Here is a 25,956-nt window from a genome sequence, read left to right as displayed (position 1 = left end):
ATTTTAATGAATCTTATTTTGCCTATTATCACGTTTCTCTCGATGAGAGTAAATTTTTTGTAGATAAATTTGAATATTTTTTTCAAATGATGAAATTCGTAATTTCTGTTCGTTTTATGTCGCTCTTTACTTTCAGTTGAAAAAAATTATTCTTAGTAAGTTCTAAGTTCGGATGAAAGCTATATAATAAAATAACACTGTCATACAACGTTTATATCGTGCGGTAATAATATGTCAGGGAATTTTGGTTTTTAATTTTATCTTTTGTTTTTGTTTTTTGTTTTGTGTTGCTTTTGTTTTTATCTCACTTTTATTTGATGTTTGACAGTGGCGGATCATGCCAATATTCGCCATGTTCGCCATATTCCCCTCAGCTATGAGGTCAATCTACTTCAGAGCAATTTATTTTAGACTCGATGACTGTGATAAAAGGAGAGAAATCGGAATCTCGCCAAAGAATGCTCTAAACTCGTATTTGGTATATAAAAATTTAATCCGTTTTTCTGGGAATGCAACGAGTATAAATTCGGTGGTTTTCTATATAATTTGCACCCTGTTAAATTTAAATGCAAAAAGCGCAGACAACTAAAAGACAACAATATGGCACGCAAACGGATGAAAGTTCAATATTTGACTTGATTTCATCACACCTATGGGACATTAACAGAAGAAGAAGATTAACGTCCACACATTTGACCCGTTTCAAAAACAACGCTTCACATCCTCATTCCCTTACTGCTTACTAACTAGAGTCCTCCGTCGCTTAGTTTTTTTCCGCTTGGAGCGCTTTAGTTTTTCTTGTGCGCAAGGGGGACAGCATTCATCCTTTACCTGGCGGGTGCCAGCGACACAGCGGTTCTTTACGCATTTTCGACGTTTGCATTTCACTCTACCATCCTGTCGAAAAAAAATTTTATAAATAAATGAATTTTTTATCTTCTTTGCTGCATTTCATCACTTTGAAATTTGAAATAACAAATCTTACCGTTGAACAAGAATCTCCTGGCCATTGCTATTCAATTCAAATGGCAATTTTTTGACAAGGAAAGCTGCTTATAGTCTAGGAAACCTGTGAAAAAAAGGTTCACCCTCAAACAAACTGCCATAAAAATAATTTTTTACGGACCAACCAAAAAATATGTGCCCATTCCGAATCCAAAATGTCTTCTGCTGTAGTTCTTTTACAAATTTGAATTTTTATGTTAAATTTCAGGTTGAGGCAAAAAAAAGTTGATTCATTAAATACCAGCAAATGTGGTCAAATATGTCATTTCTAGGTTGTTTTTTTTTTGCTGATGAATATGAAACTAAATATTTGAATCTAAGAAAACTGTATGGGGCTCAAAGCTTTGAAGAAGAAGGAAGTTGAGGTAGAAGTCTGGAGTATATTGAGCTTTGCCCAAGGCAAAACTTTTGCAGTCACGAGCCCATGGTAACGGCTTATGGCACTAGCGAAAGTGCTGAAGTTCTCTTAGTGTTTTCGTTGCGTTTTCATTCAGCCTTATAACATAGTAATATGCGAACAATAAATTCGCAGAGAAAAGGGAGCGCTTTCTTGGCAATTTTTTATAACTGAAAAACGTGACAAAAAATAACTTTTTTAGATGGATCGTCAAAAAGCGTGGTTGTAACTAATCGATATTGATATTTAACTTATTAATAAAATTTTTCATTAGTTGGCTTAACAATTAACCGAGATTAGATTACCTTAAACGTCGATAGCAAGAGTTTCCACAAATTAAGAACTAAAAATATTCAGTTTCACTTAATCGAACTCTTAAATTAAATAAATCAGCGTAAAAAAAACGCTTAAACTGAGCGTCACCCTAAAAAGAATCATTGGTTACAACCTGGCATAAAAGACGCATAGTATTAAACGAAGATGGCTAGAAAAGCGCATCTTCGCTAGAAAAGCGCAACGTCGGTCCAGCACTTACAACGTTAATTTTAGCCCTTAGTATGTAGGAATAAGACTATTTCTGACAATTTATGAAACATTTCTCGGGGACGTGGAAAGCCATTCTACGTTGATAATAAAACATGAGGTCGGTTTCCACTTTCTTACTTTTATAAGACAGGATCATTGATTCTCTGCTCAGCTCTTTTATCTTCTTCATAATTCTTTTCCGTAATATTGTACACTATTTTTTTTTACTTGTTTTCACACAATTTTTCTTCTTCCTTTTTCAACAAAAGCACTTGTAACTTATCTGGAATTACTCGCCTACTACAACTACCCGGTATAAATACAATAAAGAAATAACTATAGGACTGTATAAGTAGGACTGAACTGTTCCCTTGTCTGCTGGCAATTTACTCCAAAAACAAAGGTGGTTGGCGATGAAGGTGTCAGATGAGCGCCAAGTAGATCGGTCCAGCAGAGCCACTTCTTACACATAAAATACGGTTTGAACTTTAAAATAGCCCACAGTAGGCTAATGTAAGCATAAAGTTTAAAAATAAATAAATTGAATATTTAGCATTTAAGTAAACAAAGTCTTTTTTCTCACGAAGCTCTTTGGATCCGAAATACGGTAGATGTTCATAAAAATAATTACTGTAAAAGAAATAGCAAAAGAAAAGATTGACATAAAAATTCAAAAACACTTTAAAAACACTTTAAAAAACACTTGAAATTCGAAAACAATTAAGATAACTTCAAAAAACCACATTGGTCTGCCATAATAAAGAATAGAAACTAAAGAAAAAAAGATCAAAAATTGTTGTTTTTTTTTATTAACAACGAAAGTACTGGACCAGAATTACGGGAGGACAGCCCGAGGGAGTAAAAAAAAGCTCTAACTAAAGGGAGTAAAAACAAAATTTCGGGAGGGGGGAGGGTCTAAGCCCGGTAGCCCACCCCTCACCTCTCCCTAGATAAGTTATTGGGAAAACCGCTTCCTTTTAAGCTCCACAAGAGAAAATCACAAGGAAACGCATTCGCATTTTTTTGTGGAATTTTTACGAAATAAAACAACTGCATTCTAACACTTTCAATAGAAGACCTCGGAATTGGTCTGCCAAAGTCTGCCAAATTTTCAAAGTGTTGGTCTTGTGCCAAGAGCTAAGAATTATTATAGAGGCATAAACAAATTACAGAGATATTTAATTTTCACCCCGTTTTCAGGAAATCTCAACCTTTATCATACTAAAATTACAATGTGCACTAAAACTAATAATCAAACCTATATTAAACGAACTATATCGTATAATTAATTCCTGTAATTTAATAAAAATGCTTTGGCTACCATTAGGTCATAATCGAAACACTTATAGATAAATATCTTATCAAAATATCTGATAAGATGGCGCTCATGTAAAGTGAATGAGTATTTAGATTCATAATTCTTAAAAAATTTTACGCTGTACAATAACTGTACTCAAGTACTTTCAATAGAGTACCTCTGAATGGGGCCAGAGACTGCCAAATTTACAGATTGTTAATCTTCAAACTAGAGCCAAGAATTTCCGAAAATGAAACATAAAGAGTTACAGGGATATATTATTTCCATCCCGTTTTAGAAAAGTTTCCCATTATTGTACCTCCTCCACTTTTTGGTACATATTAGAATAACTGCACAACTGAAATTACAAACAAAAAAACGACCAATAAAGATAATCAATTATTTTAATCCAATAATTCTAATTTAATGGTGCGGTCATCATCAGGCCGAACAAACTTTATATGTATTTGTTTAATGGAAAATCGGATAAGATGTCACTGGAGTAAAGTAATAAATATCTTTATAAGTATTATTACTTATAAAGTATTATAAAGTATTATTACTTTATAAGTAATAAAGTAATAATATAATAGTTAAGTAAAGTAAGTAAGTAATAAAGTAATAAAAGTAATAAAAATCTCATTATATACGGGATTATTTCAAACGGGACTGAAAAACCGGATTTGTAAAGTCAGTTTTTCAGAGTGTGATTTGAATAAAAAATTATGTTTTTTGCTGTTTAATGGATAAGACCCCCCTCCCCTCCCCCCCAAAAAATATATATAAAATAAAATTGGGTAACTGCTTAGTTTGGGGCAGGTGAATATACCCCTCCCCAGCCGGAAAAGTAAAAAATTTAAATTGTTTTATAACAAAATAATAATACAGATTTCTCCGGTCAAACCCCTTGGCCCAAAATAGAAACTTGGCTAAGCCACTAGTAAGGTGACTTACTTTACAGTTGCAATTTATGCACTTCATTTCGCCCCAAGGAAGAATTCGAGGATTCCATTCACCGCCATTCTCAAACATTTCTCCTTTGAATCTACAGCCACCAGCAGCCAGAATGTCTGCGTCACTCTTCGCCTGTAAAATTAATATAATAAATTAAAATAATAATAATATTATATTAATATTTAATTAATATATTAAAAATAAAAATAAATCGATGATAGGGGAAGAATTCGTCACAGGCTAGTTACAAAAGGTCTGATCAAGATTCTTAGCATTTTTTGTTATAACACTTTGTATTACTTTTGGTGCGGGAGGGGGGCATATTCGATATTTTATTAAAATATTGCAACTTCAGATTTTAAAAAAAAAAGGGAAAAAGGGAGGGTTATCTTCTTTTACAATGCCCAAGTTCCTTGCTTGGAAAAAATTTACTGAATTAATACTGTAAAACTTTTCCATAGTTTCGTTTTTTCATCTAGAAACAATGAAAGTGTTTATATTATAGAAAATATAACGCTTGGAGATTATATAAATATATATACAATTTTTAAAAATATTTTATAATTATTATTATAATTTATTTTGTAATTTATATGTTTTATAAATTTAAAAAAAAATTATAAAACCTACAAAACAAATTAACTTATATAAAAAGATGAGAAACCACAAATGTTATACTAAACCCGAAAAGAAAACGAAAGAAACTCACATTCTAAAACCAACGATTTTAATTTAAAATTTATAAATTATAAATTTATAAATTACAATTTAGAAAACGTGAGTTTCTTTTTCCTTTTTGTATTTTTATGTAGCATTTGTATTATTTTTTTTCCTCTTTTTAATGAATTCAAATTCTAAAACCAACGATTATAATTTAATTTATAAATTGTATGTTTTTATATTATAATTTAGAAAATGTGAGTTTCTTTCTTCCTTTTGTATTTTTATATAGCATTTGTACTATTTTTTCATATTTTTAATGAGCTCACATTCTAAAACCAAGGATTATAATTTAATTTATCTTATATAGTTTTAAATTATAATTTAGAAAAAGTGAGTTTCTTTCTCCGTTATGTATGTTTATGTAGTATTTGTATTATTTTTTCATCTTTTTAATGTATGTCTTAGCTTGTTTTCTCTGTCTCTGTTTTGTTGATAAAGGCTTCCAGATTTTGAAATAAGCATATTTTTGAAAATTTAAGAAAGAGGGTAATTTTTTTTTTAATGGAAATATCAAAAAAGATACCTTTCAGCAAAAACATTAAAGAACGGGTATCTTTTTAAATCCAAAAGGGGTAAACTAATCTGAGGGGTAATATACAAAGGCAATATAAATCTGAAGGGCAATATAAAGGGCATTTTCGACTGTGTTCAAGGTTTGAATTACTGTGTTTGAATCCCCCTGGACATACTGCCATCCATGAGGTTGGCAATATGAGGAGGCAAGACAAGATCCTCCTCCATTATGAGGAAGCAAGACAGGATCATAGGTGCAAGAAAGAAGTTCTCTTGCTAATAGTGGTTCTGAGGACCATGCGCTGTTTACTGCTGATAGCTGGCACTGGATGATAGCCAGTTTTCTACGCTCACATGTGAAAGCCAAGTTTTTGTTATTGTTCGCTAAAAAAAAAAAAAAAAAAAAAAAAAAAAAAAAAAAAAAAAAAAAAAAAAAAAAAAAAAAAAAAAAAAAAAAAAAAAAAAAAAAAAGACATTTTCAACTAATAGTTTTCGATTTTGTGTTCAATCCCCATGGATCCAACCATGGTAAGAAAAGATTCCAGGTACAAGAAAGAAGTTATCTTTCATTATCTTTCCAATATAGGAATTCGTTAAGACAGAATATTAAAAGTAATGACTTCAAGGAACTTTAAAGGCTGTTGAAGAATTGACTGTTTTCTAAATATAGTCTTAAAGATTAATTTAATAGGATGCGTAATTAAAGAATAAAATGACAGTAAGTCATAAAATTGTATTGTCTTGTTTTGACTAGTGTGCGTTAAGAAGGGAGTTGAGTGTAAGGTTGGTGATAATAGGGTACATGATGTTGTAGTTGTGTTTTGTTTTTAAACCCCTTCTGAGGTTAATGTTTATTGTTATTATAACTTTTTTTTGTTTGTGGATTTGTTTTGTTATCCCTCCTCCATATCACGCTGTGGCATTTGGAGGAGATGTAGTTTTTTTGTTAATAATTGATATTAAATTGATATATATATATATATATATATATATATATATTATTGAAAAACCTCATGAGATTTTATATCTCTGCATGCCTATGCCGTTATCTACGGAGCGCCCAAATTTCATCCTGGATCGGTGATTGGTCTGAACTATATTTGTTTAATTTGTAATTGTTAAAAAAATAAATTTAAATTGGTTAAATAAAATAAACAATTCAGTAAACAAAATAAATAATAAATTAATAATAAACAAAACTAATAATATTCCAAAAACAGATAGGAAATTAATAATAAACAAAATAAATTAACTTATAATTGCTAATTAAATTAATTTAAATATATAAAATGAAAAATGAAATAAATTCTGAGGACCATATGCTGCTTACTGCTGATAGCTCGTATTGGTTGATAGCAAGTTTTCCACGTTCGCTTGTGGAAGCCAAAATTTGATTACTGTTAGTGTAAAAATTTAACAAAAAAAAGTTGGTGATCTTATTGTTCTATGCTGTTGTTCTACCATACTGTTGTTCTTCATCTGTTTAAAAACGGTTTCTCTCTATGAACTCGGAGATAATCAGCCTATTATGAGTGAGAAAACTACTATCCAGGCATAATTTAATTAAATATTTAATATATAGAGTAGGCTAGGTTAGGTATTTAATATATTGCATTCTGGGTGGCCTGCTTTCCATAATTCCTTGTTGTAGTTTCCATAATTTTGTTACAGAAGTCTTATATTTTCAAAATGTGTTGGTATATTTCATTAGGATTAACCAAACTTCACTTCTTGAGCGCGGTCTGTATAATACGTAAGTACTAAAATTTATGTCATTTTCTTGCAAAAATGACTAGAATATTAAAGTTTTTACGTTTTTTCAGTGTTTTATTTCATTCTAATTGTAAATAGAAAACGATAGGGTCTAAGAAATTATTCAATTAAATTAAAATAACGAGATTATCTCATTCATTTCAATTATTTCAATTATTCCATTATTTCATTTATTTCATTATAATTATAAATAGAGAGGCGATAGGGTTTAAGAAATTATTCAATCAAATTAAAACAACGAGGTTATTTCATTCATTTCAATTATTCAATTATTCCTATCATTTGATTCTAATTGTAAATAGAAAGGCGATAGGGTCTAAGAAATTATTCAATCAAATTAAAAAAACGAGATAATTTCATTCATTTCAATTATTTCATTCTAATTATAAATAGAAAGGCGATAGGGCCTAAGAAATTATTCAATCAAATTAAAATAACGAGATCGCAGAGACATTTCGGCTTTATGAGATGTACCGTATTTTATTGGATTTATGATCTATCTTCGTGTTCTTACTATTATATTAGTTTATTTAAGGGTTTAAAAATAATAAAATAAATAAAAATATTGTATGCTTGAATCTTTTTCTTCTTTTTTTTTAATTTATTTTCTTTTAACTGTGTAGATCTTCCCGTGGGACGAGTTGGGCAAATAGATAGATAACAATAATTACAACATAACGTAAAAACACTAATTACAGGTAATTATCATTGCAATAATTACAGTTAGCAGTTTTATTCTGCAAAACAAACCTGTGCCTCTTCATCCTGTTCTCCGTCATTTTCATAATTCTTAGTCGGTTGGGTAGGTTCAGGAATTCTACATTCTTGGCAACATGATTTTGGGTCGGGTCGGTATCGATCGCTCTCGGGACATTGGGGCTCGGGACAGGTCAATCGAGTGCATTCAACCCTTAGAGTTCCAGCCTATGAAAATAAAAGAAAAAATATATATGAAAAACGTGTTGTGATAAATTTAGACATCTTTTGGTAATTTGAATTTAAACGTCTCTATCAAATTATTATTACCACAAAGCTAGTTAAATCAGATACAAACCTAATAATTACTATGATCAAACAAAAGCTTTTCCACAGTTCATTTAAGCAGTTGAAACACAGGAATTTATCAAATGGGGCCATATTTGAGGCAAGGAGGAAGGCAAATTCATCAAAAAAGGCAAATTTTATGAAAAAAGTAAAAGTTCAGAGAAAATATAATTATAAAAAGGTAAGGTTCCAGAGTGCCAGGAGAGATATTTTAACTGAGACACAATGACACAATGTTCCAAAAGTGAATAAATCCATCTTCTAACAGATCTAATTATGCATACCACAGCTAGCAGAAGGCTTTAACCTACTCTATAAAAGTATTTCCTCCTCTTTTTCCCAAGCTCTTCCCTTCAATACCCTCGTTTAATAGAACTTTTTACAGTACCATTTAATACCCACAAAGCTAGAAATTTAAGTATAATGAGCTTATGACGTAAGTATTAGTCTATGGTATGCACATAAGTACATTTAGCCGACGTAATTGATGAAATAAGTACAAGTCCATTTAGAAAGCTACTGAATATGGTACAGAAACACAAACACATCATTAAAGTGTTAGTGTTTGATTATCCACACCCACTACAGCTTGGTAGAGGGAGTGTATAAATTACTTATATATGTTTGTCCCCACTAGCTCCTCCCTCTGTGAGTCATGTCAGGCACATAGGTGCTGCTCCATAGAGACATTATACCACGCTAATGCTATAATTATGATTTTACGCGTTCTAATTTGAACATAGTTTAAACAATTTTGAACCAATTCAACCTTGAAGTAATCTCATTAGAATGGATAGTAGAATAAAATGCCATTTCACCCATAGGGTCATTTCACGCATAGCACATGAAAATTCACTCTTAAATGGATTGGATATCTTAATAATCATTTCGTGAGTCTCAGTGTCGGCTGACCGTCTCAAAGACAAATAGGTCAATTAGTGAGTTTTCCCAGCACAACAGAGAACTTCCAAAACAATTTACAAAAATTTAAATGGTACAAAAATTTAAATTGATTCTGCCTGCAAACATTATTGATAAAAGAGTGGAAGATTTCAAATCCTCCGCTAGAAAACTCAACCACCAGTGGTCTTCCCTCTTCGTATAGTATGTAGTTATGTTTGTGTTTGTTGATTGTAATCTCTCTTTTCTTTGATTGTTTATTTTCTCGTTTTATTTTATTTTTTGTCTTACTCTGTCACTAGGGCTACAAACCCTCTTTTTTTTTGTTGATGAGTCAAAAATAAATTGGATTGAATTATGATAAAAACTGATGGGGGATCTTAAAAGTGCCAACAGTTCAATAAAGGCGGGTAGCAAAATAGGGAATTCCCAAAGCTTTCAAATCACTCAAATGATACTTTTTTCGTGTTGCTTCTTAATATTTTCCAAGCAGGTGTGCTAGAATATTTTTAGGGACTGCCCTTTCCTAAACTTTAAATAGAAAATTTTGCTCAATCAAATAGGAAAACAAACTTTATACTTTCTAAATACAATGATCTAAGTTTCATTAAATCTGAGTGTCTCTACGTTTTGCAAAAAAAAAAACAAAAAACAGGAGAATTTAAATGTTTTTTCTTAGATTTCTTGGAAAGTAGTTGTCGACTTATAGTTTTCCGTCGTCTTTTTTCTCCGGTCTCCTACCTAAGCTCTACAAAATATGGCAAGAGCCCCCAGTCCATATCCTAATATTTCTAAATATATTCTAAATAGTTTGGCTACATATAATATATTCTGAATATTTTGACTTCATATAATATATTCTAAAGAGTTTGGCTACACAAAACTAAAAAGAATTAATAATGGACGAGATAGGATGATCCTATAAGACAACAAAGCCCCTTTATCACTTTTAAGATTAGCGTTTCTACATCTATTGCAATGTTTTCCTATGCTATGAAAAGAGATATTGCTCTCTGACCCGTTATGTCAGCAAAATGAATTTTGCACAAGGGATCTTTGAAAAAAGACCTAAAATTTTGCCGTTATTTCTGATATGTTTCCCAGGAAATCGACATTCCTCTTCTCCGCGGTTGCCGGGAAAGGACAGTGTTTATATATGTCATGGTCTCTTAATAGAAGCCTGGTGGTCGTGACCGGGGCGGATCACGACGTAAGTAATTATACTCTTAATTCTGCTAAGCAAAGAAGGTTTGATTTTTTTTTTTTTTTTTTTTTTTTTTTTTTTTTTTTTTTTTTTTTTTTTTTTTTTTTTTTTTTTTGAGGAACTGTCTATTTTGTTGATGCCCAAGTATACATGGCATAAATTTATACAATTAAATTACCCTGATTTAGCAAAGAACTTCACAGAAACATATTGCCTCATTGGACAGCTGCGAGGTGAGAGTATGTGCGGAATAAACTATTTGACACAAGTTTACGTAGAGAAGCATATTTTGCGGAGCTAAGAAGCTAAAATTTACCTGTCCAAAAAGAGACAAGTTACTCTAGTATTCTTGGAGAAACTTCAGCTTTATACTTACATTACAGCTGCAAAGAGCACACTTGTCAAAACCAAAAGGGGGCAAGTAGGGATGCCACTTGGAACCAGCTGAGTAGTACTTCTTATCACCTTCAAAATAACAGCTTTTCATGGATGATGGCACTTTCGGAGTTGTCATGTCTAAAAATAAATAATCATGTTGATTTTTGATCTTCCTAAGAGAACTGGTAAACATTCGCACTTACAGAAGCTTCACTAGCAAAACAAAAAAAGCTATGGGAAGAGAAAAAAATATGAAAGTGAGAAAGAGAGAGTCAGAGAAAGAGACAGAAAGAGAAAGCCCAGGAGATAAAGAGAAAGAGAAAGAGAGCGAGAGGGAAAAGAGAGAGGGACAGAGAGAGCCACGAAGTATTTTCTACCATCAAATTTGTCAGTTTTATACTGACCAATTTGTCAGTAAACTTGTAAACGGTTTTAACATTGCAACAACAGCTTGTCATTAGACAAGCTTATTAGACATTAGACAAAAGTGAGGAAATTTTAAGAGGACGTTGCTTATATCGATTTAATTAAACAGTCATCCGGTTGTAAAAAAAAGTCTCTGGTATAGCTTGGTGTTTTCTGATGTGCCTGAATGAAAAACATTTTCAACACTTCATTTTATTTACTGACTTATTCAAATTGGCTGCTAAAAGGTACTTTTAGTATTTGATTACGATTTTTTTTTTCGACATCTTTGGTATTAATAGTGATTTCAATGAAATGTTTTTACAACGGTATAGGCTAATCTTAAGCGTTAATCAAGCATTTTGACGCTAAAAATTTTGAGATTCAACAATCCGTCTGGTAGATGTCGTGGATGCAAGAAATTATGAAACCCTCCGTCACACAGGTTAAGGCTAGACAGACATACTGTCTTCTCCTTACGTTTTTTAGAAATTACTTCCAGCGTTATTTTAATATTCTTAAACATGGACACTCAATAAAGAAATTTGGCTGACATAATCCCACAATTAGATAATTGTGACCAAATAAATAATTCTACAAATTTTATGTCAAAAATCCTAGAACATACTCTCATTCTGAAAAATCAGCCTAGAAACGCTCAAAATAAGCGGTAGCCTAGAAATCCATCGGTGCTGAATCCCTAAATGGCATTATATTGGAATAATAAAATTGAGGTCGTTATATCAATACATGTAGTCAAAATTCGAATTTTCATTGACATATAAACAGAGGCGCCATTTGGGGGGGGGGGGGTCAGGGGTGGGCAAATGCCCACCGCATATTTTTCAGGGGGGCCCAAGCTTCCACCGCAAAGGGCCCTTTGCCGGCCATAATAATCCATTATGTCCAACATAATCCATTCTGTCCAATTGATTTGAAATTACTGCACGCCTATTACTTTCACCGGCGTATTGTTTACTTAAATAAAAAAGTTTCTCGCTGAAGAGGGCCAGCCTTTAGTCTGGTTGAATTTTCCACTTTCAATTAAATCACTTAACCTCGTTGATTATGATCTTTGATGTTATAATTAATGTTAGAGGTCAGTGTGGCTGAGTTCCACATTGGGTTACAGTACATTTCCATGCAACACACGGGTGCTGAAAATGAGTTTTTACTTAGAATATTCAATCGATGTGCTGCCAAAACTCGCATTTTTTCTTACGTGAAAGTTGGGGGGGCCCAAAATGAAGTTCATGTCCACCCCAAGATTTGGCCCAAATGGCGCCTCTGCATATAAAATCCATTTGAACCATAGAATTGGTTTCATTTGGTTGCCAATTAATCATATTGCTAAGATGACAGTTGTCACATCACCATTAGTCAAATACTCGTCAAAAATAATGTTAAATTGGCATAGCATATTGGTGCCAGCAACTTGTATAATAAGTTCTCGAATTATCAAGTCGACGAGAAAAAAATTCCTTTGACGTCTGTCATGCTAGGCGGTTTCTAGAATTTGAAATAGATGTGAAGACAAACTCCTTTTTTGCAAGTTTGGAACTATTCTCGTAGGAAATTTTAGTCTTTAATAGTAAGGAAGAGGTGGAGATGTGTCCTTGAAAAAATTTCACGGACCTTAATTTGAGCTGTAGATCCATTCCTGAAGATTTAATTCAGCATATTCTGCTACATCTAGGAAACTGGCATCACATTTTTGATGTCCTACGTTATCAGGATTGATGTACATTTTCTATCGCTTCAGATAATATTTACCGGTAATGGCAAAAATTGCCAATAGATCGATGCAGATAATTTTTCCTTTTAGATTTCATTCAGCATATTCTGCTACATCTAGGAAACTGGCATCACATTTTGATGTTCTACGTTATCAGGATTGATGTACATTTTCTATCGCTTCAGATAATATTTACCGGTAATGGCTAAAATTGCCAATAGATCGATGCAGATAATTTTTTCTTGAAGATTTCATTCAGCATCTGTTTCTGAATCCAGGAAGTTGGCATGCCCTTTTGTTATCCTACGTTATCAGGATCGATGTACATTTTTTATTGCTTCAGGTAATTTTTACCGGTAATGATAAAATTTACCAGTAACCCGCTTCTGATAATTTTTCCTTAAAGTTTCATTCAGCATATTCTTCTAAATCCATGAAACTGTAAACGTCCCTTGTTGTCCCACATTATCAGGATCAATGTACATTTTCAATTGCTTCAGATAATATTCAGTGTAATCCAAGGTCCACTTAAGAAGGTTCTGACTGTTGTACGAAGGCAGAGGGAGATTAAATTACTCAACAACCTATTTAACCTGCAGTTAGGCTTTTATGCTGTAAGTATTTTCATGGTATTGCAAAACCACGGAAAATTTCGTTTTTTCCCCTCAAATTGTCCGTAGGTTCGCGATCCTCTTAGTAAAGACTTCCTCCATTTCATTCATGAGCTAATCAAAAATGCTGTCACAGCTTTTCCTTAGGGATGCACAAAAGCTAAGTATTATTCCGAGGGGGCAAAGACTTTAGAAATTCCAATTTTTATCTCATTTACAGGACCTTTTTTGTTTTTGCTAAATATCTTTCCTGTCTCAACTACGTTACATCCTTAAGTGGCAGGAAAGCATCAGGGCGCATCTGAAATCTTCAAGATCCCCCCCCCCCCTTAGATTTTGAAAAATACCCATCTTTTGATGTCCATTGAAAAACGGCTTTTTCGGTATTTTCATTTAAAAAAATTGAGAAAACAAAGGTGTCCCCTCAGACTTTGAAAAACCCAATTCCCCTTCCAGCCAATATTTTCGTGAATTGACGCGAGTGATATCCCTGTGTGTAGCTGTGGCTTCGCAATTGTGAATAACTTAAGTTCTGAGTTTTACTCATGCATTTGAAAGTTGAATAGATTCCACATAATATTCAAGAACCCTTGTAATACGTAAGCGAGTAAGCAGCCATATTTACTTGTTTAATTACCATTTTATTACCAAGAGCAGCAAAGCGCTACAGTGCAAAGCTGCTTTTAGGCGGTTTTTAGTGGGAATATTTCTCCATTAATGTGTTTATTGAATATCATCTTTTCTTTGCAGAGAGTACTAATGAATTCCCTGAAATTTTTAATTTCCGTTCGAAGGAGTCTTCTCCCAATTTCCCGGGAGTATTGGTTCGACACAATTTATGTCTAAAATTCCTTACAATTCCAAAAAACATGTGCTAGAAAAAAGATCCAGTCTCTAACAAGGTGGTCTAATTAGTCAGTAATGTTTTGAAACCGCATCAAAGAAACATTAATTAACAACATTAATAAATTCCTTTTAATTGGGAGAAGAAAACCTAATTCATCGAATTTTAACAAAATAATTAAAGCGTCAAAACGAAAACCTCCAGAGACAAGAGCTTACATTTAGGCGCCGCTTGAAGATGATTAGTTTTTACAGCTAGACAACACTCAGATTTTTGTCCAAATTTCTATCATAAAAATAAAATATGTTCAACCATTAACTAAACATTTCATAGTAGCTTGTCTAGTTGGATTGGAATCAAATATGCTACGCTTTTGCGGACCCGTTTTTGTTGTGGTAAAAGAACCTCGACGCCTTCCCAAACCCTAAGAAATTTTTATAGTTGTTTATGATCTTAGAAAACTAGTGGATCAACATGTATACTAATTAGTTGGAGTCGTAATTACTATATCGTTTATCTCGTTTACTATTGAACTTCGTGAGCTTCTGCATGAATTTTGCATGTGATGAGATCATAATTAACTACTATTAGGATATAACCATTTCGCAACTGGAAAGCAAAACACTTTTTGATCATGAATTGGGACATTCATAAACCAAGTTGATTAACTACCCTTTTTAACATTTTTTCGGACTAGAGTTCCAAAGAACTTCATTCACTCATTGGGCAACTCACAGAGGGCATTATGGCTCACAAAATTTTTATAGTTGTTTATGACCTTATAAAATGAAATGACCGAGGCGTAAACTAATTATTTAGAGTCATCTATCGTGATTCTCTCTATCATTAATCTCTTTTACAATAAAAGTTCGTGACCATCTTCATAGGATGTTGTATGTGATGAGATCATAATTTATCGCGGCACCAAGCCGTCTGAGGCCGAACAAAGCAAGCATGCTCCTTCCCCATCCCAACCTATTCAATGCCTCTTTCTTCACACCCTCCCAAGAAGTTCCAATTTCCCTTGAATCATTTCTTACATCATCCCACCCCATTCGGGGACCACCTGTTTTTCGTTTGGCCCTAGGTGGTTGGTGTACAAGGTCGATCTTTGGCAATCTGTAGTCCTTCCTCCACATAATGTGTCCTAGCCATCAAAACCTTTCTCTCGTAATAGCCCTGGAAAGTGGGGTTGAACTATGTTTTTCGTACAGTACAGTTTGAAACACGGTCAGTCAGACCGGTACCCAAAACAGTTTGTAGACAATTTCTCTGAAAAACATCTAACAAATCCTACTCCGTCTTTCGGTCTTAATTTACTACAGCATTACATGATGAAATGGGCCTTTCATACGTCAAATCTATTAGCTCTCATTATAATTACTATTACTACTATCAACTCATTATGGAACCAAGCCACCTCAGAACATAACTGTGCACACTCCTCTTCCACCCAATCTGTTTCTTTTCAAAACCATAGATTCTAAGATTTTCGATTTTAGTTTCAAAGAACATGATTAACTCTTAAACTCACTCAATGCGTTTTAGGCCTCTATATAGCAAGAAACAATAAGTAGTGCATGTTTTTTCCTACATGTTGCTAAGGGTTGACTTATTCCAAAATGTTTTCTAAGACAACACTGTCTGTTGATCATTGAATTAAAATGATCTACAGTACATAAAGAAAGAAAACGATCTACGTTGGGGTTTTTAAAGGCCAAACAAAAATACTGAAGAAAACACAGTAAGCGAATATTTCGAGAGAACAACCGTCTCTCTTCTTCAGCGCGAACAATATAATATAATCAAGGAAAAACCAAAAAAAAAAGAACGCGGAAAGTACAACAAAACCAATTAAAAAAACAAAAAATTAAAGATAAATAAAATTCAATAAAAGACCAAAAATTACAAGAATTAAAATCAAATATCTAACAACAATAAAGTGAGTTATTCGCCAATATCCACGATTTGCACAAAATCCAAACAAATATGAACTGCCATCGGCGAATACTAACGAACAACTTAGTATCCGCCAACTGATACAACTGATTACCATCCGCTGATGGCAGTTCACATTTGCTTGGATTTTGTGCAAATCGCGGATATTGGCGAATAGCTCAGTTTTGTTGTTAGGTATTTGATTGTAATTCTTATAATTTTTGGTCTTTTATTGAATTTTATTTATCTTCGTTTTTTGGTGTTGTATTTTTCTTTCATTGGTTTTGTTGTACTTTCCGCGTTCGTTTTTGGGTTTTTCCTTGATTATATTATTTTGGTCGCGCTGAAGAAGAGAAGCGGGTGTTCTCTCGAAATATTCGCTTTCTATGTTTTCTTCAGTATTTTCACTTGGCCTTTAAAAACCCCATTTCGGTCGTTTTCTTTCTTTATGTTATGGCAGGCCAATGTGGTTTAAGAAATTATCTTTGATTTATAGTAATCAGTGAAATTTTAATTAATAGTTTATCATATGCGAGTTTCTTTCATTTTATCTTTGATTGCGTAGCGTCTTCTCTTCTCTTTATATTAATTTCTTCTATATATGAACCATTTAATCTATTTTGGCGTAGATAAGGGTTTCCAATATGAAGCCAAAATATTCGTGCTTTATTTAGTTACAAATATTTAGTTATAAATGTTTTAAATATTTTTTCCTTTCTTAATCAAGATTTTTTCCTATTATTATTTGTTACAATTTCATTATAATTTTACATTATTCCTTAGAATTTCGTACTAGAAGGTATGCTGCGAGGTCAATAATAGAGAATTGACTATTAATCTATACTGAAATATCATATACAATATACTATGTGTGTATTTACATGGACTAAAATTATTAGCGTAAGTTTTTTAGGAGTAAATTATTCGATTGATAACCACAGTTTGATTGTTATACTTGAGACATTATATCACCAGGATTTTTCTTTTTTCTTTCTCTTTTTTATTTTGAAACCATATTCCATATTATAATATCGGTGAATGTGTTTTATAATGACAATGCTTACGGGGAGAAAATTTTTGACCAAACTCTTAATGACTTCTGTATTTCCAATTTGCCGAAAGAAGAACAGATATGTAAATTCATGATATAATATGGCATCAAATAGCAGCTTACATCACCTAAATATAGCACCTAAAAATGTTTCATTGGATACTGCTATGAGCATAAACTCCGTACCCCTAACATGGTCCAATTTCTAAGAAGCTGATATATCATACCATTTTCCTGGATAGGAGCGTACTAAGAATGAGAATATTTGTTTAATAAGCCCAAAAAAGCAGCAAAAAAAAAGAATAAATATCTGCAATCTGCTTCAAATTTGCCTATACCGAAAAAGATAAGTCTATGACAACTTTAAAGTAACGAAATTCCCTGAGCACCCACACTTTTAATATAAACTCTATTTAATAAAATAGCTGAAAATAGCAGATATTTAAAATAGCAGCTTACACCGATATCACCTAAAAATGTTTCATTGGATACTGCTATGAGCATAAACTCCCTACCCCTAACATGGTCCAATTTCTAAGAAACTGATATATCACACCGTTTTCCTGGATAGGAGCGTACTAAGAATGAGAATATTTGTTTAATAAGCCCAAAAAAGCAGCAAAAACAAAGAATAAATATTTGCAATCTGGTTCAAATTTGCCTATACCGAAAAAGATAAGTCTATAACTACTTTAAAGTAACGAAATCCCCTGAATACCCAGCCCTTTAAAACAAACTGTATTTGTAATGTTGTACTACAATAGTCAAAGACATCAAAGAAACAACATAGATTATAGAAAAAAAAACTTACTTTTACAGACAGGACAACATTCACCGCCAACTTGCATAATTTTATCACATTTCAAGATAGGACAAACGATGGGATCACAGACAGTTCTTCCACGCTGGCAGGAGCACATTGTGCACTGACTATGCTCAGCAGTCCACTGAGCCCCCTCTTCGTACAATCTTCCTTCGTACATACATCGAGGAACCTGTCCATATACAATCTCTTAGTAACCAATCAAAACATTCATAAGCTTACGCATTGTTGCTTTACTTGCAAGCAGCGCTTCCACCATCTGTAAATTGTTCACGGTTTCCCGGAAAGAAGATTCGTTTCTCCGAAATTCCCCAAGAATTCAAGTTCGTAAATAAAAGAGCGTTAGCAGATGACACAATTCGTTAGTTTTCCTTACCGCTCATACTCGGGAAATTTTATGAGAATCCAAATTCTTTCATGGAAATTCGGAGAAAACCCGAAAAGTTTAGAGATAGTGAAAAAGCTGCTATGTTTGAAGGTCTTGGATCTTAAATAAAGTCTTAAGTCAAATAGCGGTTATTTTTGTTAAAATCTTCCGTTAAGATCTCAAAAATTTGTAGACACAGTTCAAAATCACCAGTAAAGTCAGTAGCTAATGAAGCACTTGTATGTTGGAGAATGGCAAGATTTACAGCTACTTAGTCGACTTAGCCAACGGCTGCTTAGTCCAACTTAACTACTTAAGCTCCTTGGCATTACAATGTTTGTCAAGTACAGTTAAACAAAACAGTGGTTTAATTTGTTTAAGTTAGAGAAAAAAACTGTTCCTATTTAGCGGATAATAGAGGCTGTATTACTGAAGGGCATTTAAGTGCTTTCCCCTGCACTCAATAGCTTTTCTCTGTTAAGTACTGTTAAGTTTTTAGAAACTTAAACAGTTAGGGAACAGAAACTGTACTTTGTTTTGCTTATACATTGAAAATAAATTACTACACGCTTAATCAATCGTAACTTGAGTTTAAAAATTAACAAAGTCTGTATTTTAGAGCAAACTAAGCCTCTATTTAAGCTTAGCAATCTAATGTCGCATACAGAGGTTGATCCAGGGGTTTTGAGATCACCCCCCCCCCAGATTGGATGATGTTTACTCATGCTTTACGTTACGTTTATTCAAATTTGTCCTGCAAATAAAGGCTCGTGAGCAGATAACTGATAGTTTTCACTTATTCAAATTAAATTATCTCATATTAGAATATCCGCTTCTGACTTGTTCATGAGGTCACTATCTATTGTGCTTGTCATTTACTTTATTGAGTCAATAAAAATAGTAGTAACAACATATACTCGATGGATGAAAAATTAATTGAAGCAACTCAAAGACGCCAAGATGACGGCGAAGATCGTCTACAGAAGCCTTAAGTTTAGCAATTTAAGGATATAGATAATTTAAATAGAATTGTACAAGTGCCGATATAGTCAATAGCTGAAAATTTAGCAACATTGTTGCAACTTTTTTCTGCTTGTTCATAGTCAAAGTGGTGCAGACGCCAAGCCGAGTGACTCCATAAGTACTAGACTAAGACTGGGGAAATAAACAAGAGATAAAAGGATGTCATTTGAGGGTAGTGGAACAAGGCCCTATATGGTTAAAGAAAATTGCCAAATAAGTGCCAAAACATAGTAAAAATAGGTCAAAAGCAGGGTTATACTTAGTCTTGAGGCCTAGGAAAATTTACAGTATTGCTAAAAAAAAAAGGTGAAATAACAACTTTGGAGCATATTTCATGCCTTGATTACTGTCATACCCTTTTTGGAAATATTAACCAAGGAACAGATAAAGGAATTTACCTCTGGATGGAAGGGGTAATTTAAACCTCCCTTACAAGGGTATCATTTAAAGGTTGGGGAGAGGGGCTCTACAAGTTGAGGAAAATTATTTGCCAAAAACAATAACAAAAATAGGTCAAAGGCAGGGGTGCCTTTAGTCTTGGGCTCCAGGAAAATATAAGATATTTCCCCAAAAACAGTGAATTAATAGCTCTTGAGTGTATTTTTCATGTCTACCAAACCATTTTTGTCATGCAAAACCAAGGAATAGACGCAAGAAATTTTCTCAAAAGGGGGAGGAGGGGAGAATCCAACAAAATAACAAAACCAGACAATTCATATGAGAATTAAGAAGAGGATTGCAAAAGGAAAAAAATATTTTACAAGGAGGGTTGACTTCTCTACCCCTCCCCCTACTATGTGTTAGTACGCATTTTGTCATTTTTTCCTCCCTCTGAAAGTGAGCTCTATGTACATTCCATTAAGGATACAATGTTTTTTCTTCAAATACATAAAGTTCATTAAGGTCAATGTTACACATCAAACTCAAAGAGCCTAAGAAAATGTGTCTGATTTTTGAAAAAAAAAATAGGTAATATATCCTCGAAAAGATAAGTGATCATAATGAAAATCCCACCCAGATGGCTTTGTTTGTAAAATTTTCGCTTGATTTTTGTATGAAGTCCCGATGTTTTTGTTTGCCCAGTGACTTGACAGACGCTCAATAAATAGAAAAGAACATGAAAAATACAATGTTTTTCGGTTGCCTTTGCAACCAGGCGTGTCTAATTTCTTTACTTAATTTATATCTAATTTATTTAATTGCTGAGTTATTTGTGTTTGCAGCATTTCTATTCTCTTTAGCACTTCTTCAACAGAAAGTCCAGTTTTTTTGTCTGTTGTTCGTCCAGAGACAAGGTGAGTGATGTTAACAACAGTGTCAAGGGTTCTTTTAATTAATCGCAAAATCGGAATATTCCTGGAATTATCCATGGAATCATCGGAATATTCCTGGTTTATCCTGTTACTTAAGGCTTTTCACATTTGAAAACATTCTTTGCACCATTAAAGAGCTGAAACCTACCAATCTAAAAGACGATAAGTCACCCTAGCTGTACAGAAAAATGTATCATCAACTAAGCTTCGATCTAGCAGAAATAATTCCAAATACAATATAAAACTATAAAAAAATATAACTATAAATATAATAATTTAACTATAATTTAACTATAATAATATAACTATAATTTAATTTAACTATATAATTTATATATAGTTTATATATATATTATTATAATTTAAATAATATAATTTAACTATATACTACTACTACTACTACTAATAACTCACTGCAGCACCAAGCGGCCTGAGGCCAACACAGCTACGCACGCTCCTCTTCCAACCTAATCTACTTAAAGCCTTCCTCTTTACACCCTCCCAGGAAGTTCCCATTTCCTTTAAATCTTTATTTATGACATCCTCCCAACCTAGACAAGGACGACCTGCTTTCCGTGTAGCCCCAGACGGTTGGCCGAAAAGGAAAATCTTCGGTAATCTGTCATCCTTCATCCGTAGAACGTGGCCTAGCCATCTCAACCTTTCTTTCATTATAGCCCCAGAAAGCGGGATTGAACCACACTTTTCATACAACCTACTGTTTGAAGTAATTATAAATTATTTCATATAATTAACTATAAAAAAATAGGAGTAATTTTTCCAGCCTCAAAAGAAACACCCTGCGTTCCAAGGAAAATATCTTTAAAATACGTGATGAAATTTCTTACAAGAGAACACAATTTTTTTCCCAACATTTATTCCCCTTTTGGAAATACTTTTGCAACCATGCCCCCTCCCCTTGGCAAGATTTCAAAGTTAACCATAAATCACTTTTTTTTATTTAACTTTAACCCATCTTAAAACAGCACAGGCAAACACCAAACACCAAAAAACCAAACACGCCAAACACCAAAAAAAGTGCTAATTTCTTAGCTTCGAGAAAAAAATAAAACATTTATAGCATATGAAACACATAAATGACTTAAAATCCTACTTCAAACGTTAATACATCTTAAACTCCAAGATCAGGTACTCCCTTCAATCCATCCTCCCTTCCAAAAAAAGAAAAGGAAAAAACAAAATACTAATCTCGTGGCGTTCAGAAAAAAATACGCAACGTTTCTGGCAGACCAAAACTCTTGTTTTTACTTTTTCATACTTTGTAAATATTGCGTAGGTTACTCCTCCCTATAAAACATCAGCAATATTTATAAAAGACTTAAAAGTAAGCTTTTCAAGTTTAAACTTTTATTTGTCCCCCCTCCCAAAAAAAGAGACAAAAGTATTGATCTCGAGACGTTCCGATTCTGAGAGACTAAAATTCATTTCCTGTTTGTTTGTTCTTTCAATTTTTGAAATTGAAAGTTAAATTTCTGAGTTTTGAAACCCCCCCCCTCGTTAAAATTCTGTAGCGTCTATAAACGACTCAAAATCCAGCTCTTTAAGGTATCATTTGACCTATAATTCGCCACAATTATCCGGTTAAAATTCTATTCTCCCCCCCCCTCCACATTAAACCTCTACTGTGTCCATAAAAGACTTGAAACACAGCTCTTAAACCTTGACATATTTTGTTCCATCAGTCACCATTATTATCCAGCCAAAACTCTAAGCTATCAGAAAATGCCTTAATAACAAAAAAAGACACGTTTTGATTTAAAACAAGTGGTCAATGGTCACAATAATAAAATGGAGTAGAACTCTCTCGACCTGTCAAAATGCCACTCTCGTTGTCGTAAGTCAGAGCAACGATGTCAGGTTTGCACATCGCGGAAAAACGATCAACTCAAATTGCCAGCTCCCATAAAAAAAAAAACTAAAATGAATTATTCGTTATTCATGTGCTAACTTTTTTTTGGAAAGAAAAATGGAAGAATATATGATTCCGCCAGGGAGTCCAATAGATAGACAGATAAATAGATAAGTGTATTTTAAAGCCAAATATACGGCCATGAACACAGTAAAATAACATAAATGAAAGGCACAAACAACATAAACTTTGATCAGCGATCATCATAAAACACTTAAATGAAACACCACATTAACTACAATAGTAGTACTTAATACCTGGAAACACGGTCATGAAAAAAAAAAATTAACACTTGGAAAAAACACTGAAATGAAGCATCACATTTACTTTTTTTTAGTTACCAAAATTTCCAGATACATTGTTATTCTACAAATAAACTGTGGCGCCGTACCACTTAAGACACCTGGAAGTATCAACTCATTTTTTCCAAATATTCCTTCCCTTATCGTATGCTATAAAATATAACTATAAAATATGGCTTTCTAACTTTGTAGAGAATTATCTGTAGGTTATATATCAAGTGGTTTGACATGATGTCAAATTCAGATTCCCTTGTATTCAATCATAATTATTATCGCAGGATTACTATTACTATAGAAACAAATGTATAATTACAAAAATAGACATAAAATTTACAACTCAAAGAAGAAAACTTAAAGTAGGTGCACTTTTCAGCCACTTGCATAGCTAACGGGAGGGGAGATGCAGACCCCCCTTTCCAACCGAAGCATAATAACATAAATTCAGTACGGCTAAATATTATTAAGCCTTTAAAGGTGCAATGAACAGAGGGTATGGGAAACTAAAGAAATGGGAGCCTTTGGGGCTGTAGTTTGGGATTGATAAGAATTGAAATACTGGTGCCATAAACAGTACAGCGTCACTGGGTGAGAACTAGATAATGGCAAAATTAGCTTACTTTTTATTTATCGATACTGTATGTTCAGCTAAACGTCTAAAGGCTGATCTCTACTTTGTGGAGATGGAAAAAACGGAATGGAAAAAAGATCGGAAAAATGAAAAAGTCAGAAAAACCGTCAAACAAAATAAAATACTAATTTTTTATTAGCATTTATATTATTATATTATCCGGTCCGGAGACCGGAACTACTTTTCCCGTTTGGTGGATTACCAAAAGAGAAAAAATAAGACGTTAATTTTTCCGAAGTATTATTGAAAATGGGGCACTGGAGACTGATTGAACCGAGAAAATGTATTTTGGCAACTTTGATGAAAATGCCAAATGGAGATCGGTTTCAAATTTATTGCAATATTTGTTTCAATATACTAAATTGGCTAAAATAGTCAGGTTCAAGGTCGTATCCAGGGGAAGGGTTAGGGGAGTTTGAACCCCCCCTCCCCGAAATGTTTGTCCGACTCGTAAAAAAAAGTAACAAAGTAAATATAAACACATTTTTTATGTGTTTTTAAGTCTTATCTGTACCCCCCCCAAAAAAAAAAAAATTATTTTGTAACACCCCCCCACCACACACACACACACACACACATACACACATACACACACACACACACACACACACACACACACACACACACACACACACACACACACACACACACACACACAAAGTCTTGGATACGGCCTTAGTTACGGTAGCTTTAGTGTGCATAACAATGGATAGTTAAACAAAAATGTACAGACGTATAGGCATTTTGTACCCCTTTAGCAATCCATCCTGAAATCCTTTAGGTCCTCTTATCTTCAGCCCAGTGAAAAGCAAAATAAAAAAAGATCAGCGACAATGGATATTGCTATTTAGGTTTTTATCAGTAACTTCATTACTTTGACGAGTAGCACTTTTTTCTTTTTACCTAGTTATTTATTTTTTTACCTAGTTATTTATGTAGTTTTACCTATTTACTTTTACCTAGTAATTTTTCGATTAGACCTAGTCTTCCTCGTTTGGCTTAAAAAAATTCCATTTTTACCCCAGTAAAGTTTTTAACAGAAAAACGTGGAAGGAATTTTCCCATTTATAATTAATAGGTTAAAAAATGAGTCGCCTCCCCTCCTCTCTCCATTTTTACGACTCGCTGTATAAAATTAGCTTTACACATTGATTGGTAAGCAAGGAGAAGAAGGAGGGAGGGGGATTCACTTATTTAGCATATCAACTAAGTAGGCGAATATTCCTGCCATATCTTTCTGTGAAAAATCTTACTAGGCTTATTTTTAAGTTTTAGTTAAGCTTATTTTTAGTTCCTCGTAGAACTAAGACACTAGAACTAGGAATGTTTTTGACCTAGGGGAGGAGGAGGCATATACCCTCCTCTAGATTCCTACATATGTGTTTTAATTTCGTTTTTTTCGCTGGATTCAATTGTTAAGTTTGACTCTAAAATACAAATTCAACCCGTCTTGGCTTGCGATACTCGTTTTTTTTTTGGAAATAAATCTTATCTTGTGGCGCCGGTTATTTTGTTTTAGAGAAGAACTTAAAGTCTCCTCTTTTGTCAGCTCCCAATACTCTTTGGTTTCATTCGAAGAATTGGAAATTTATAAGGGTTGAAACCTGAGGGGCGAACAAGGGAGGGGGAATAGAAGATTCACTTATTTAACATATCAATTATGTAAGGGGGAAAATGCCTTCTTTAAGTATTGTGGAAAATTTTATTGGGGCAAAAATCTTAAATTTTTTAAGCAGAATTTTCTGGAGCTAGGAACAAAAAAAGTTTTTTTTCAGGAGTAGGGGTGGTAGTTCCAATTTTTGTTTCAGAAAAGAACTTAGTCTCCTCTTTGATCAGTTTCCGATACTTCGTAGTTAGTCTTGAAGAAAATGGGGAACTTTCAAGGGTTGAATCTTCGGTGCAGTAATATGGGAAGAAAAGAATAAAACATTACTAGTGCCACTGGCAGTATAGTGTCTGGCAAATTTATTAAAAACTATAAAATTCTCAAGAAAGGGAACAAATGATACAAATAGTCTATCGTGTTATAGATTAAAGCTGAAGTCTCTATTTGAGTGATAATTAATCAGCCTTTTCTTTTTTTCAAGAAATATTTTTAAGTCAAATTCCAGTTAAATTAGCACAAAGAAGACCTGTGCTAGCTTTGGAAAATCTTAACTGACAAAGTAAACTAGTTTACTTTAAGGTAGTAGGACTGAGATTAAGCTAAAAATCGCCCAAGCACTAGATGGTACTGAAGATTTTCCTTTTCACTCATAGAACCTGTTTCCCCC

The 25,956-nt window shown here is 33.2% G+C and overlaps 1 protein-coding gene across 1 annotated transcript in view; it reads right to left on the bottom strand.

Moving 5' to 3' along the window:
• Positions 1-308: 308 nt before the first annotated feature.
• The window catches only part of LOC136027527 (dorsal-ventral patterning protein Sog-like), a 167,361-nt gene continuing 141,713 nt past the window's right edge, over positions 309-25,956 (bottom strand). Inside the window, exons 11-15 of the mRNA XM_065704875.1 lie at positions 18,109-18,292; positions 10,712-10,851; positions 7,938-8,111; positions 4,179-4,310; positions 309-897 (exon numbers count right to left, since the gene is read on the bottom strand). Of these exons, the coding sequence (XP_065560947.1) occupies positions 733-897; positions 4,179-4,310; positions 7,938-8,111; positions 10,712-10,851; positions 18,109-18,292 (795 nt within the window). The 3' untranslated portion in view covers positions 309-732. The remainder of the gene's footprint in view (positions 898-4,178; positions 4,311-7,937; positions 8,112-10,711; positions 10,852-18,108; positions 18,293-25,956) is intronic.

The sequence above is a fragment of the Artemia franciscana genome, chromosome 5 (assembly GCF_032884065.1).
Source record: "Artemia franciscana chromosome 5, ASM3288406v1, whole genome shotgun sequence".
Lineage (NCBI taxonomy): Eukaryota > Metazoa > Arthropoda > Branchiopoda > Anostraca > Artemiidae > Artemia > Artemia franciscana.
This window is presented reverse-complemented; position numbering and strand designations above follow the sequence as displayed.